Raw genomic sequence first — 15,700 nt, 5'->3', positions numbered from 1 at the left:
GGACTTCACAGTGCTGTAGACAAATGGAACTGACAGGGAAGGGAAGTTCCCCACACGCTTGCTGAAGCCCCTCCTGCACTCATCCTGTATCAGTATGAAATATGAAGACATCCCTTCCCCGGGTGGCTTTAGGAGCACAGAGAACAGAGGCTGGCAGTTATTTCTTTCTTCAGAGACTACGTGTTTTGGAGGACACAATTTCAATGCATAACATCCCAGCCTTCAAATGACAATAAAACCCCAACACACAGCTGTCTAGGTGAGTCCGACTAGCAGTGACCCTCGACGGAGCGGAAGAGAACTCCACGGCGTCTCAGGCTGTAAATCTTCAGAGCAGCAAGTCTCCACGTTCCTTAAAGGGCCATCTGGTGGGTCTGAACGGCCAACACTGTGGTCAGCGCCCTAACGCTTCATCCGCTGTGCCACCATACCCTGCCCATGCAAAACCTCTTTGCCACATCCCAACAACGCCGAGTCAAAAATCTCATCATCTAAAACAAATCTGCTCCCACCTGGGACAAAATTCTTCACCACCTAGGAACCTGTGAAACCTAGATGATGACTTCTCTTCTGCCAAAGCACCAGGAGAGAAAAGGCACCATGTAGATGTTTCTACCACAAATGGGAGGAATTGGAGGGAAAAAAGGGATGACAAGCAGGAAGCACATCCCAGATGCAGGAGAAGAGTTTACATTAGCTCCCAGGGCTTCAAAATAATCTCTTCTCTAGGCCCGTGGCCTCCTGTTGGCTGCACTCTCTGGATTCCAGGGGAGGCCCCTCAGAACTGAGCTTCGTCGCTGCTTTCGGCCCACTGTGATGGCAACTGGGCTCTCCGGGTTGTGGGTGGCCCCATTCTCCTAGACGGCTCCTGCCTCCTCTGCCCCAGGAAGCCCCTTTCCTCAGCCCCCTGGACATGGCAGCCCTGCCCCCTAAGCTTTGGTTAGTGACTCCATCCTCCTGACGAAACTGAATGGCAGCCCTACACCCCAGAACCAAGCTGGTGAGGACCTGAATCTTGAAACGCTAAGAGGTGGTGACTTGACCCATTGACACATCAGAGGCCACGAGGCCCAGGCAACTGTGCCTCATGCTCCTTCCAGCGGTTCCGCTGGTCTCTGAGCTGCTCCAGGGACGGGTCTTTGCTGTTCTTTTCTTGGATGACAACGGCAACTGTAGCTCCTTGGCCCTTGCTCCTGCCTCTTTGCGAGAAGCTTGCACTGTTCTCTCTGATTCTGTCTCCTTCCCACAGGTCTGCGGGAGTGGGTTTTCTACTGGGGTGATTGGGTAGGTCCAACAGTCACAGGATTAATATCTTTAACCAAAGATTCCAATAACAAAAGTTACTGGCAAAGTTGCCAGGACAAATGCTCCCAGCTGGTTCAACGTAACTTTCCAGTGCTTTACGTTTTCTTTTTTATCTGGCACAGGTCACTTGTAAGTGAGCCCCTTTCCTCTGGCGTTGAACGACAAGTAGCAAAGAAAACCACACAGATCGCCAAGGTCACCGCTTCCAAGTTCTACCATCCACGAAACCCGTCAGCGTGTTTCCGACAAGTTCTTTGCGACTCCGTTGTCCAAACACATGCCCGTCGTTTTCTTTGACTGCCTCGCAGGAGGGCATTTAACATCCACGTGGGGAGCAAACTCCTGCTGCTGGCACCATGTGCATTTTCTAAAATGGCAGAGACACTGTCTATAGTTCTCCTCGTTTCCTTCTACAGCCCCTCCGCCCCCATGCCCAGAATTGCCTTTGACATTCACAGTTCTACCGCCAGTCTCTTCAAGACAATCTCGGCTTTCCTGGCACTTTTAGTTCTGCCAGCCTCTACCCATTGCTCAATTCCAAAAGCACTTCTACATTTGAAGCATTTATGAGACACTGCCCCCATTTCCCATCATCTAACTCTGTGATCGGGACCTAGCACTGCTATATATAAGGCAACTCCGAAAAGTTTGTGTGAAGTTTCTGAAAATTTGTACTTCCATCTTTTCCACAAACTTTTGGAAGCCCCCTTGTGTAAGAGAAATGCCGCACGGGGAAAGTTTTAACGAAATATCGTTTATTTTTTCATAGCCTCCCGACTGAAACCAAACATACTGCCATCAAGTCGATGCTGACTTGCGGCGGCACGAGGGGGCGAGATAGGACTGCCCCTGTGAGTTTCCCGAGACTGTCGCTGTTTATGGGAGCAGAAAGCCCCATCTCTCTCCCGGAGAGCGGCTGGTGGTTTCAAACTTCAGACCTTCTGCCTCACAGCCCTCTGCATAACTGCGTTGGCACCAGGGCTCCTTCTCACAGGTTGGGAGGCTAGAAACCCAAATCCAGGGTGCAGGAGCCGAGGGAAGCTTTCCTTTCTGGCAGCACTGGAGGTTCTGCTCCTGGGTGATCTTCATGTGGCCTGCCATCGCTCTTCCCAATTTCTGTTTCTCTTGCTTTTTTTTTAAATCTCCTTTATACTTAAAAAACAAAAAGGACTTGCTCAAGAAGAAAATCAAAGACAAATGGAAATCGTAAGTCCCAAGGACTGATGAGCCAAAGAAGCCTCAGCCTCTCACATTAATGTTTTTAAAGGGCCACATTTACTGATCAGATAGAGAGCAATAGAACCCCAAGACTAGGGCCCTTAGTCCCCCTTAAACCTGGACCTGAAGTCATCACAGCTCAACTTTCATCTAAACACAGGCCTCTAAGATGAGTAACAGCCCCAGCGCAGTGTGGACACCCCACCCCCCACCCTTGAGACCAAAGGGCAGCTTTTGCCCAGGGACAAAGCTCCGAAGGCAGCACAGGGAAGGGAAGACGGTCTCACGGAGAAAGTGGGCGGAGAGTACTGTGCCACTGTGGGGCTTATGCTCAACACAACAAAACAAGCATGGTATGAACGCATCAGTGAAGGGAGCGCCTATTTGCTCTGCAAACATTCATTCACTCAAATCACAATGAATTATTTGGAAGAGAGACCGACTCAAGACATAGGTGCACTAACCCTACCTCAACAACACCACAAAGCCTACCTGCTCCCAAAGGGGATTCTATCCATAGGCACAGGGCTTACGAAGGCAGTTCAAACCCACCACCAGCCTCTTGGGAAGGCAGGGCTTTCTACTCCTGTAAAGTTACAGCCTTGGAAATCCACAGGGGGTGGCTGGGAGTCAGCACTGACTTGATGGTTGTGAGAGGTTAGGAAGTACAATACATACCTCTGAGTGACACCATTGGATCTGCATCAGGAACCTTCTAGAAAGATGGACTAGCGAGTGCAAACTGAGACAGAGACGAGGCAGAAACATGGTGACTCCGTATATGTATAGATGCATGAATGAAACGTCGCGTGTGCCAAGACAGCTGGGAGAGGCACGGACAAGGTGAACAATATTAGGTGATGAGTTCAAAGCTGTCACCACAGCGGGCTGATCGTTTTGAGCCTTGCACACGATGGTACGGAGACGTAGCATTTCACCTTCGGGGTTGGTCGTGATGTGTGCTCTCCCGGTGGCTGCCGTGACGCTAACATACTGACACTGGAGCATGGTGGAACCACTGCACAGCCTAGGGATACCATCCAGGTGTGAGATGGTGGTGACTTGAACCAGACGGGTGTCTGCACAGGCCATGGAAAAGATGATTCCTTCAGGAGTCGATCTTAGGGCAGAGGCAACAGATACTGTTGCCGGGTTACATGTCGGGAGGCTGAGAGTGTGGCACGTCAACAGGGATTTCTCAAGGCTTGGGAAAGTCCTGAGCAAGCGGAAAGATGAAGTGGCATTTCTTGAGAGGGTGAGCACTCTGGGAGGCCTGGTTAGGGGAGGGGAGAAAATCGGGTGTACACTTCTGGATCTGTGTTGCGTCCGTGGTGCCGTGCGAGTCAACACTGAGGAGAAAGCAGCAGCACAAAGGAGCAGCCGAATTCAGGGGCAGACATCAGCAGGAATTGAAACTCCACAGCACCGAGAACGTACTTAAAGTCATGAAACTGGAAGGAATGGGTTCGGCAAAATCAAAATGCCAGCTCCCAGATATGCCCAATTTCAATTACTGACAAGCTTCGTTTAGTAAGTGACCTTTGGCGGCAGAGGCCACCAGCCCGAGACTTTCCAAAACAATCTCCTTTCAAGTGATGGTATCATTTTCGCAAAGACAATTTGTTAAAAGGCATAACTTGATTTATTTTGGGGGTGGGGGGGTGGCTATACAAGACGTTTCACATACATTCACAAATCAGGGAGAAAAACGTCTTCCACTGAACCGTATGTTCTGACTTAAGATTCTAACACTAGGAATACACACATAACTCTTGGAATATTAATAAAATTGCTAAAGTGCATCGCGCAAAGGCCTGTGCTGAAAAACTCACAGTAATGGTAAATAACGAGAACTGTCCTATCCCCGTTTTTTTGTTTTTTTTTAGGAAAGAGCAGCCATCAGGTCCACTGAAACCCATACTGACCCTATTCAGGACAGAGAAATCTTGTCCCTATGGCTTTCAGGACTGTAATCTTTATGGGGTTTTACCACCACATCTTGCTTCTGCGTTCCCATTTCACAGATGAATAAACAGCTCCTAGAACTTTCAGTCGAATGCTCAAAGCCCACAGCCAGAGAGTGGTAGCAGCCTCCTGTCACGAAAGCACACTGATTCCAGCAGAGGAGCTCCCGCAGGCACTGGGAAACTGCTGAGTCTGGAAGACTTGCAGGTTCTGCTGCTGCTCAGACACCAGGAAGAAGACACGGGAGAGCACAGGCTTGGCCGCCGCTGAGGGCCGCAGAGGTTATCTCAAGCCCTGGAGGGCCAGAACGAGCCCTGGGGCCAGCTATGTGCCGGAGGGAGCAGTACTTAATCCCATACTAAGAATTACAGGAGCAGAGCTAAAGGAGAGCCCTCAGCGGCTGGGGGGAAATCTGGGTACACGTGAACCCAGAGGAAAAATTCGCTGTTAGCCAATCCCAGTCCCGATTCAAGCCCACACCTCCTTTCCAGACCCTCTCCCATCTCTCTATTTAATTGACCAGCCACCTCCATCGGGCTGGAAGGGATGGGGCTTAACCTCTACAGCTGTTCCTCCCAGGTGTCAGAATTCAAACGCCCAGCTCCCACCGCAACCCTATAGTCCTATATGCATTCTTTTTTTTTTTTCTTTTACCTCTATGCATTCTAGGAATCTGCCCCAAGTGATTCTGGTGGGCCCAGAACCTAACTTCTGTGGGAGGGGGTACAGGTTGTAGAGTAACGATCAACCAATGGCGACTCTGGGTACAGTAAACGCAAATTCTCTAATGTCCCATTCCTTGCCAAGGGAGTCCTCTAAATCCAAAATCCACTGCCACAAAGGCTCCATAGGGACTTGGCGCCGGTAAAAACAGAGGCTGGCTGTTCCCGTAAAGAGTTACAACCTCGGACACCCTATCCAAGGTCCCCGGGAGTTCAAAAACAAGATCCCCGTCAACCTAAGAAAATTATTATGAACTCTATGAAAGCCGGCCCCGCATAACATGCCATCAAGGCAGGAAAGAGGCCTCTCCAGACGCAGCCCTGGGCTCGGTTTGGGGCACAAACAAACAAACATTTTTGTAGTTGACCATTCCTTCCTTCAAATGTCAAACCAGTTGGAGATAAGTCCATTCCAACCACTGCTGACCCCAGGCTAGTCACAAGAGACTTGTGCTCCAGCAGGTTTTCACTGGATTCGACACCCCACCACCATCCCCACTCCCAACCTTTCGGTGAGAAGCCACGCCCATTCACAGTTGCTCCAAGAACATGGTGCGTGCTAAGTCCCAGTCATTGTTCTGGGCTTTTTCCACTGGTGAATTAATTTTCAGTTGTTGTCCAGCCTGTTCCCACTCCTGGTAGCCTCCAGTCTGCGGTCATTCTTGCTCCAGGGGGATTCAAACCTGCAAGCTTGCAGCAACAGCTCTCCAGTCCTTTCTTCCACACTGCCTCTCGGTGAGCTTGAATGACGAGCCTTTCTATTTGCCCATAAGGGGCTGCAGTCTCCCGTTCCCCAACACTGGGATGTGTTAACTCTAAAACTCACTGCCATCAAGCCACTTCCAGCTCAGAGCGCCCCTGTGTAGGGATTCTGGGGGTATGCATCTTTATGGGAGCCTCATCATTTTCCCCAGGAGAGCTTGGTGGGTTTGAACTGCTGGCCTTGTGGTTAACAGTCCAACACTGACCCGACATCCCCAGGACACTTAACTGAAACAAAGAATTGTTACCATTGTACACTTTTAAAGATGGTGAAACAGAAGTACGTAAAGATTAAGTCATGTACTGGGTGGGGGTTGGAGATGAAGGAGCAGAGGGAAGAAGCAGAATTCAAACCCCAAGAAGCCAGCGTCTGAGTTCTGTCTTTCTTTTTTTTTTTTTTTGAGCTCTGTCTTTCAACCACTCTGCTGAAACCCACTTCTGACTCATAGTGACCCTGTGGAGGTGACAGACCTGCTCCACAGGGTTTCCCAGGCTGGCATCTTGGTGGAAGCTGACCACCATGTCTTTCTCTCACAGAGCGGTTGATGGGTTTGAACTGCCAACCTTTCTGGCTAGCAGCCTCGCACTTAACCATAGCACCACCAGGGCTCGTTGGCCCCGCAGGGGTCGCCTTTCAAAAGGTGGCATTCTGCCATTACCCCTGTATAATAAACGCCTCTTCTCCAGGTGAAGTAAGGGAGCAATACAAACTAAAGATCTCTTCAGAAGTTGGGGACGGAGGGGCAAGCGAGGGCTGAGTTCAGTACAGTCTCCTGAGGAAGGGAGAGAGGAAAGACAGCTGGAGCCTCCATGCGGGCCCTCCCCCTCCCCCACTTTCCTCCCCCAGCTGACCTCAATTCAGGCAGCCTCTGGGTGTCACGCTGATCCCAACACCTCTGTGTCACACGAGGATGTTCATAAATCTTACTTTCAGAATTAGAAAGGGCCACAATAAGCACTTACCATAAAATATCAGAATAGGCTGGGCGCTCAAGCTGGCTACATGAATTATCTAAGGCCCTCCCAGGCCACGGTTTCTATGGTAGCCCGCCATTGCTCAAGGCACGATCTGGTCAGAATCATGAGCACAGCTTGTTCGAAAGATGCACTCACCCCAAAGCACAGACTCAAGAGCTCTGTAGGCAGGACCCTCGGGTTGAGACTTTGAACCCCCTCACCTAGTCTTCCTGCTGCACACCCAGGTCAGAGGGGCCTTCTTAGAAATAACGCTCGCAACGGGAATGCTGGTAAATGGGACTGGGCTTCAAAAGCGAGGGACATCTCTTTGCTCTGTAATGAGCTTTCTCTACAGCAAGTCCCTTTGTCATCTGCACCGCACTGCCTCGCATTATCTGGAGATTCATTACCTCGAAACGGCTTTGGAACATTCTGTCATCTAGCTCAGTTTCTTTCTAGCGATCTCTCGCTCCGGTGTTTCCAGAGAGTCACGGAGGATCTTGAGAGGCACCTGAGATGAACTTCCCTCCTTCAGACGCTGCACGCTTATTCGAACACGCACGAAGGAAACGTGGAACCCGGAGGCCTGAACCCATGCTTTCATGAATCCCGGGAGTGAGAAGTCCCGCTCAGTTACGTACATTCTGGGAGGCTAACTGTGCTGTCAGAGGCTTGAACCTCCCAGGCGCCGTTCCCAGTGAGAAAAAGAAGGCTTTCTGATCCCAAAACATCGACAACCTTGGAAACCCATGGGGACAGTTGCACTTTGTCTCCTAAGGTGGCCCTGAGTCAGAAGCCAGAGAAAGATGAGGCTTTCTACTCCCATAAACAGCTACAGTCGGTGAAACCCACCGGAGGTGGGGGGGGGGGGGGGCTTTGACTCGATGGCAGTAAGTTGAGGTGAGTCAGAGGGTAGTGAGTTTGGTGTCTTGATTTTTGTTTGGGAGCTTAAAAGAAGTAATTAACAGGACAGATGGTACTCAGATAAAATTCCAACACAGTGGAGACTTAGGCGTGGGAAACTCTGTCCTGGTCCTTTCTGAGACGTGCCTTCCAGCTCAGTGATGATCATCCAGTCTAGCCTCAGACTCTCTCTTCCTTGGCTCTGGGCATGTTCCTGCCTGGAACACCATCTACCCTTCTAGATATTAAAAACAAAAATGTCATTGCCATAAGGTGGTTTCCGACTCATGGTGACCCTATAGGACAGTCAGGCTGCCCCTGTGGGTTTCCAAAGCTGTAACTCTTTAGGGGAGTAGAAAGCCTTGTCTGGTGGTTTCGAATCCCTGACCTCACAGTTAGCAGCCCAATGGAGAGCCCATATCACCATGGCTCCTCATCCCTCATTGCCCCTAGGAAACGCTACCCAGCATTTCAGTCCCAGTCCAGTGCTGCCTCCTCCCTGGGATCCGCCTGGAGTCTTCCCACTCTCCTAGCCTGCTCCCTTCCAGAGTGCTTTCCACACACCAATAGTACCCCCTTAAGTGTTCACATGGATCTGCTTAGCGATGTTCCTGGAGAAAAGGAAGCCCGCTGGGAGTAACATGTGGCCTCCTAACCCTGTGGCTACCTACTGCTGCTAAGCCTCCCTGCTTGGCTCTGAGCACAGAACAGGATGAAGCGTGCACTAAGCATGGAGTTGGATTAAACGTTCCAAAGCAAAGGGGCGAGCCGCAGTTTCATGCCCTCCCATCTCTGAGTGCTCAGCCACACCTGGAAAGGCTGTAACTTGAACACAGCCAGGGGAGGGCACAGAAGTCACCCAGATGTATGATTCTGGGGTATGCCTTGGCTGGTGAAAAGCAACCTTGGACAATTCAGATGCACTCCATGGGCCAGTCACCTCTGCAGGTGTACCCCTCTCTTCAGTCTTGAGGTGTTACTATGGCCACAGCATCCTCTAGAATGGGGGGGGGGCACCTTTCTACTGCCAAGGGCCATTTGGATATTTATAACATCATTCGTGGGCCATATAAAATCATCAGCTTCAGAATAAGCCTGCTATATGTGATCAAACATTTAGCTAACTCACCCCTAACATTATAGCTAGAACTGCCTCTCTTGGATGAGGTGTGCGATGTTAGCTGGTATCGATGGTTTCTCCGGCCTTGAAGTTCCCTATCCCTGCTCTAGTGAAAAGAATATTGGATGAGTGGTCAGAACCAGCTACACTATTTGATTGATCTTGTGCCTTCAGATTTTCAATCTGTCATGCCTAATTTATCACTGTGTCTCTCATACTTTGGACACGTGGTCAGGAGAAACCAGTTCCTGGGGAAGGACATCATGATTGGTCAAGTAGAGGGGCAGCGAAAAAGAGGAATGTCTTCGATGAGATGCATGCACACAGGGGCTGCAAAAGTAAGAACATAAGAATGATCAAACATAAGAACGATCGTGAGGCTGGCACAGGAGCAGACAGGGCTTCGTTCTGTCGTACTTATGGTCAATATGAGTCAGAAACTACTCCAAAGCCCTGAACAGCAGCAGCAGCAGCAGCAGCATAAAGAGCCCCGAGGCCCTGGTGGTGTGGTGGGTTACTTGTTCGGCTACTAATCAAAAGGCTGGCAGTTTGGATCCACTCACTGCTACATGGGAGAAACTCACTAGGGGCGGTTCTATCATGCTCTATAGGGTCGTGTGAATCAGAATTACTCAATGTCAGTGAGTGATAAGGAGCCCTGGTAGAGCTGGTGGGGCAACATTAGACTGCTAACTGCAATATTGGTGGTTCAAATCCACCAGATGCACTGTGGGGGGGGAGATGAAGCTGTATGCTCTGATAGATTTATATCCTTGAAACCCTACCCAGGGTCTCTTTGAGTCAGAATCAACTCTATGGCGGTGGGTTTCTGCCCTTAGTTTGGGTTTGGGTTTGGGTTTTGGATAAGACAAAAGAGAGGGTGATTTTGAAAACATGGAAACAGCAAGCATCTAAATCTATCGCAGGAACAGAGCAGTGGGACCAAGGGTTCTGCTCCCCTCCAGGCAGGCAGGAGAATATGGGGTAGCTGCCCTACCTTCAACCTCCCTTTACTAGTCATGTGACCATGCGTATCCACTTAGCCTCTCTGTGGATTAATGGCCTAGGACCAAATTCAAAATGGATTTCAGCACCTCGGAGGATGGCAATCAATCCTATACTGCCTGGAGCACACTGGTCCACCCAAGGGTTGGGACGGGCCACAGTGAAGCCTTTCCCTCCAGCGCAGACCAAAAGCAGACCTGAGTTCATCCTCTCTGCCCCCAGCCTGCTCCCCAAACCCCAGCAGCTGCAAATGCAGCAAAGCCTCCATTCATTCCTCACTACAGAAATCACAGACTTATCTTTCACTGCTTCCTCTATAAAAAATAAAGGTTCGAGATTACAGCTTTTTAGTATTAGGGTCTTGCTCTGAAATTAGCTATATCTTCAGCTCCTCCATCTGATATGAGTCAAAGTCTGAGGCCATGTGTAAAAAGGAAATTGGCAAAGTGTAGGGACCCTGGGCAGAGGGAGGAGGGGAGGGGCACAGAAATGCAATGGATTCTTTGGGATTCCATAAAGGTTTGCCTGCTTCCAGAGTGCAAGTCAGGTTTCTCTTAGCCAGGTGGCTTCCCAGTGAAGCACAGTGACCACGGATTCAGGAAATCTACATATGGTACATGTATGAGCATCAACAGAACAGCCTTTACATATTTCCCCCATATTATCTCCTTGGAAAAAAATGTTAAGGTCATATGACGAGGTGATTCAAAAGCAGCCCAGGAGCCAACGCCCTCCCCCCACACACACACCCAGAAGATGGAGGCAGTTGGTTTTTCATGAAGCAGGTAACCCCTCTTCATCTGTCCATGAGGCTCCAACATCTCCAAGTAGAATCCAAAGGACCCTGAAAACATATACAGTGGAAGCCCCATGTGCTCTTCACAGAAGCCAGTAACACACCTGAGGATAATCAAAACCCAATTCCAAATGCAACACCTTCACTCCAAGAAGAATTCACACAAGCTTGTTTCGCACCCCCCCCCCCCCCCGGGCCCCCACCCCTTCTCCAGCATGCCAAGGTTGGCTGACAGGGGTTTCACAAAACCTTCTTCCGACATGGAATATTTTGACAATGTAATCTATTTACTCAGTCTCAGAAGTAGTATCTCATTACCCAGGACCTTGAACTCAACCTAAGGCAACAATGTAACTTTAAACAGGATCCAAGCTATGGACTTCCAATTACCAACAAGGAATATGTTAAAAATACAACATTTATTCTAGATGGATGGAAAATTAAGTGCATAAAGCAAACTGCACTGATGTCCTAGGGGGACATCCTGGTCAACACATATTTTTCTCCCGGTCTGTCCAAAGAGCAACCGCCAAGCAGTGGAATAGAAACCAACAAGCTTCCTCCCAGAGAGGAAAATAAAGCAACTCCTCACTCCGCTATGCAGGACAAAGCCAGGAGGTGTCAGAAGCCATCAGTCTAAGACTCCACGTGCCTCTCCAAGGACAGAAGGACCCACCCACACACAATCGCACAGCGCCAGCCTAAAGCGCGCCTACGCTCAGGGTCCTCAACCAAGTACCAGTACTCTTGCACCCTAAGAGCCCCCTGCAGCACCGCGCACGCTGGAGGGGGTAAAGGACAGTGTCCTCTTTTCGAGTCTGTCTTTTTTGCCCCAATTCCTACTTCTCAACTGCCAGGTAGCCTGTGCCTCCCCAAGAAAGCTGAGACTTGCACACACACACACAGCCCAGGCGGCATGAAATTCCGCACCGCCCACCCCGCACCCCACGACCAATGCCAAGGACAGCAATTCTCCCCAGAACCCACGGCTGGACCCCCCCACCCCCGGCCGCCAAGTGCCCCGACTCACCCAGTCCTCGAAGTGGCGACTCCCATTCTGCAGCAGCTCCTCGAATTGGATGGTGCAGTTGGCCACGAAGTCGTCGTAGCCGATGGGGGCATCGTGGAAGACGGCCAGCTCGATCTTGCGCCCATTGCACACGTCGGTCACGAACTCGTCGTGCCAGGCCGGGCTGTTGGTCTTCTGCTTGGTGGCCGTTTGACCGATGCGCGAGTCGTCCACGTTGAGGGCGATGTAGGGGTCCAGAAGGAAAGTCTGCGGCCGGGGTCCCACCGCATGGCGCAGCGACCAGGCTGTGGGCTTCAAGCTCACGGCCTCGCAGATCTTAATTTTCAGAAGGCCATTGAAGACTACCATGGTCGGGGCAGGGGGTGCGGCCGGGGTCACTCCGTCCGCCCCCGAGGGCAGGAATGAAGAACTACGCGCCCTGAAGCTCCAAGGCTCAGGGACTCCTGGGTCCCCTCTGGCCCCACCCCACACGGTCCCTACACCTTGTAGTGTTGCGCCCTGGCGCGGGCGATTCTCAACCAGTGCATGTATTTCCTCGCCTGGTTCCTAACGGAAAGCAGGGAGGGGGGGAGAGCTGTGGGAAGTCCGCGTTTGGCGCAAGTCTCTCCCCCCCACCCCCTCTACCACCGGCAGCACCTCCCGAGGAGAAAGGGACGAGCCGTCCGCTCCGCTGCTCGCTGCCCCGGCTGCCTCCGTCTCGCTGGCTCGCTGGGTCCCGGCTGCGAGGAAGCGGGCGCCGCGCCCGGGGCTTACCTACCTTTCCAAAACATAATCCCCGGGAAATTTCGACTCCCGGAAAAGGGAGGCGGGGGGTGGAGGGGGGGCACCGTGGATAAGGCGGCGATGAGGACCGGGGGGCGCAAATCCTCTTCAACCCGGATCCTCTTCAGGCACCCAGCGGCTGCCTGTGGCCGCGCGGGGCGGGGGACGCAGCGAGGGATGTTCGGTCTATCCGGAGGGATGCATGTCCAGAGGAAACGGTCCTCCGAGGAGACCGAGCTTTAAAAATCCACACGCCGCATGGGCCGGCCGCAGCGCCGCGCCGCAGTCGGCGATCGGGAGGCGCCGGGCGCTCGCACTCCCCTCGGGGTGGCCGCCGCTCCGGCTCGGGTACAGGCCGGCACCGGGCGGTGCGCAGCGCGGCGGGGCCCGGACTGGGACGCGGCGCGGCCCCACCTCCTCGGCGCCGGCCAAGCCCGCCCGCCCGCTGCGCTCTCGCGGCCCCGCTCGGGGCTCCCGCTCGCTCGCTCGCTCGCTCGCCGCCCGCGCGCCGCGCCGCGCCGCCTCTCGCTCGGGGTCGGTCCGTGTGCCAGCGAGTCTCCCCGCCTCCCTCTAGTGCAGGAAATGCGCAAACGACGTCAGTGTGTGTGTGAGTGTGTGTGTGTGTGAGAGAGAGAGAGGCGCGAGCGCCAGTGTGTGTATGCGTGTGCACGCGCGCGCACGCGCGAGTGCGAGCGCGCGCCGCCGCGGTGTTTAGGGAAATAGAAAGTTTTGCCGGTTGGGGGAGCAATTCGGGAAAAGTGAGCGCGGAGGGCACTGCGTGCCAAGGGCGAGCCCGCTAGCCCCGCGGGCTGTGGGCCGGGGAGCAGCAGGGGAGCCCCGGCTCGGGAGCCCGGGGGTGGTCGGCGGCGGACGTAATCGGCGACCTTCGATCGCTCCTCCTGGACGCCGACAGTGGCGGGCACAGCTCCCACTGGCGCGAGCCTCTCGCTCCCAGCCGCTCGTCCACAGCTGGCGGGGACGGGGGGACCCCGGGAGGCCCGAGGGAAGCGGGGGTCGTGTTTCCTGATAAGACTCGGGCACCTCCCCCAGCCCCACCCCCAGCCGGGCTGTGGCCCGGGAACGCAGCCCGTGGAGTATTGGTCTGTCCGTCTGTCATTCTGCACCCGGACGCCCAGCTCGGCGGCGTGGGGGAGGAGGAGGGCGGGCCGGGGCAGGGCTGGCCGGGGTCAGCGCGTGGATAAGAAAGTATCGGTTCACGCTGCTCTTGGCGGGCCTTCTCCGCGCGGGAATGTGGCAACTTGGTGACGGGTGAACGAGAGCTTGGCGGGACCCCGTGTGGGCTGTGCGTGTGCTTTTGTACCGAGTGGTTCGCCTTGCTGACCCGGGACCTGGTCTCTGACCTTTGGGGGGCATCGACTGTGACCCGAGCGCTGACAGCGGGGCGCTGGGGCTTGCTGTGTTCGTGCTAATCTTCGGAGCGGCGACAGAGGCCCGTCACGTGGGAGCCCTGCGCAGCTGGAGAAGAATTTCCTCCAGGATCCAGGACTTGGAGCTGAGGCTGTGCTGTCGGCACGGGCCGAGGGACTGCCCCGCGCCCAGGACGGGAACCTGGGAGGCTGGGGCCAAGAGGAGGGACCCGGGCTGGAACCTCCTAAGGCCTGCTCTGCGGAAAGGCCTATTCCACAACCTGAGAGCCAGGATTCATCAGACTCGAATGGGGGTGGGGGGGTTAGGGGGTGGGGGGGGCGGGTAACCTCCACTCTCAAGACTCTGCCAAGGTTAGTCCCGGGAGTGTGTGTCATCCTGGTAAAAGGAGTTTGTTTGTTGGGTCTGATTAAACCCAAAGCAAAAGTTAAACCCATCCCCATCACGTTTTCAGAGGAGAAGTGTCATTGGCTGTTTAAAGGCTGACAAGCAAAGGGGAAGTCATTGTTCAAGAACAACAGGATATCTATCAGATGCACCCCACAGATCAGAAGAGGTCCCAAGCCATACGTGGAAGAGCCTCCATTCTCCTATGGCCTTGTGAGGCTAGGGATGCTAGGCCCTTAGGGGAGCTGACAAGTTATTTCTAGGAACCTGCTCTGGAGTATGGAGAAGCCCTGGTGGTGGACACCAGCAGCAGCTCCTCGGGAGAAAGACCGGGCTCTCTCTAGTAATTAGTCTCTGAAACTCACAGAGGCAGTTCTACCCTCAATGGAATAGAGTTTGTTTGTTTTTTGTTATTCTGTAGAATGGGGCCTCCAGCCAGGTGTGATGGGGGAGGACTTGCTGTTGACGCCATGCCCTAAGGAGGACCCCGTCTTCTCATCTTCCAGTCTAAGGAATTACCGGTGATGGTCAGCTGGCTGAGGGCTCAAGTGGAACTCTTGTGAGGACCGCATAAGGCCAGGCAGCTCTTTGCTCTGTTATACATTGAGCTGACTCTACCACAACAGGTGGGGGCAACATTCAGAACAATTGAGAACTGTTCGCAGGTAAGAAGCTCAGAAGGTAAAAGTTGTGCTTCACCTGGTCACTTCCGCCAGCAGTGGTCATTGTATTTGAAAATGTGTTTGGCGAAACATACACCAGCCCTCTCATTGCTGTTTAATTTTTATTTGATCACACGGTTTCCTCTTCTAACTCCACTGCTCCATTATTTATTTCTAAACACATCTCTCCCCTTCCTACTTTGAAATGTTTAGCCAACCAGAAATCAGTCTCCTTAAGGGGTTCCATGGAAATGCCAGCTGTCAGCTCGCTGAAGGTGAAACCCAGCGAGGGAGGAGCCTAAAACAATGACCCTGCGCTCTGAATTTTGGGTGCAAAGAAAACCAGGCTCTTGGAGGAGGGCTTAGAGCATAACAGTCCAATCGGTTAGCATTGCCTCCTCCCTCTTCCTCTTGGTATCGCTGGCCATTCCAGAAGGATTGGACAGGGCAGGGAGTTGGCATGTGTGCCCACTGAGTGAAAGGCCCTTTGAATTCCACTGTGGACTCATCCTTTTGAGATGTACCGTGATAGAAGAATCCAGCCAAGAACTCAAGGAGGTGCTTGAGTTCTTTTAGAAAGTAGGCTCTGATGGGACAGTAAGTGTGCCCAGGGCAGTGTGAGGAGGAGTTGATCTAAGGCAGAGCCCCGCTCTGAGAACACCAAACCTGGCCTCACCACACCCACAGTCGGCAAGTTGATTCAGACTCCCCTCCGGAGAG

General features: G+C 53.0%; 1 protein-coding gene across 1 annotated transcript in view; it reads right to left on the bottom strand.

The window, feature by feature from the left end:
* PRKCE (protein kinase C epsilon) overlaps window positions 1-13,424 on the bottom strand; it is a 564,512-nt gene extending 551,088 nt beyond the window's left edge. The window contains exon 1 of the mRNA XM_075535339.1: window positions 11,784-13,424. Within this exon, the coding sequence (XP_075391454.1) occupies window positions 11,784-12,131 (348 nt within the window). The 5' untranslated portion in view covers window positions 12,132-13,424. The remainder of the gene's footprint in view (window positions 1-11,783) is intronic.
* Window positions 13,425-15,700: the final 2,276 nt, after the last annotated feature.

The sequence above is a fragment of the Tenrec ecaudatus genome, chromosome 17, assembly GCF_050624435.1.
Source record: "Tenrec ecaudatus isolate mTenEca1 chromosome 17, mTenEca1.hap1, whole genome shotgun sequence".
NCBI lineage: Eukaryota > Metazoa > Chordata > Mammalia > Afrosoricida > Tenrecidae > Tenrec > Tenrec ecaudatus.
The sequence above is the reverse complement of the archived record's forward strand: the minus strand, read 5'-3'. Positions and strand labels throughout refer to the sequence as shown.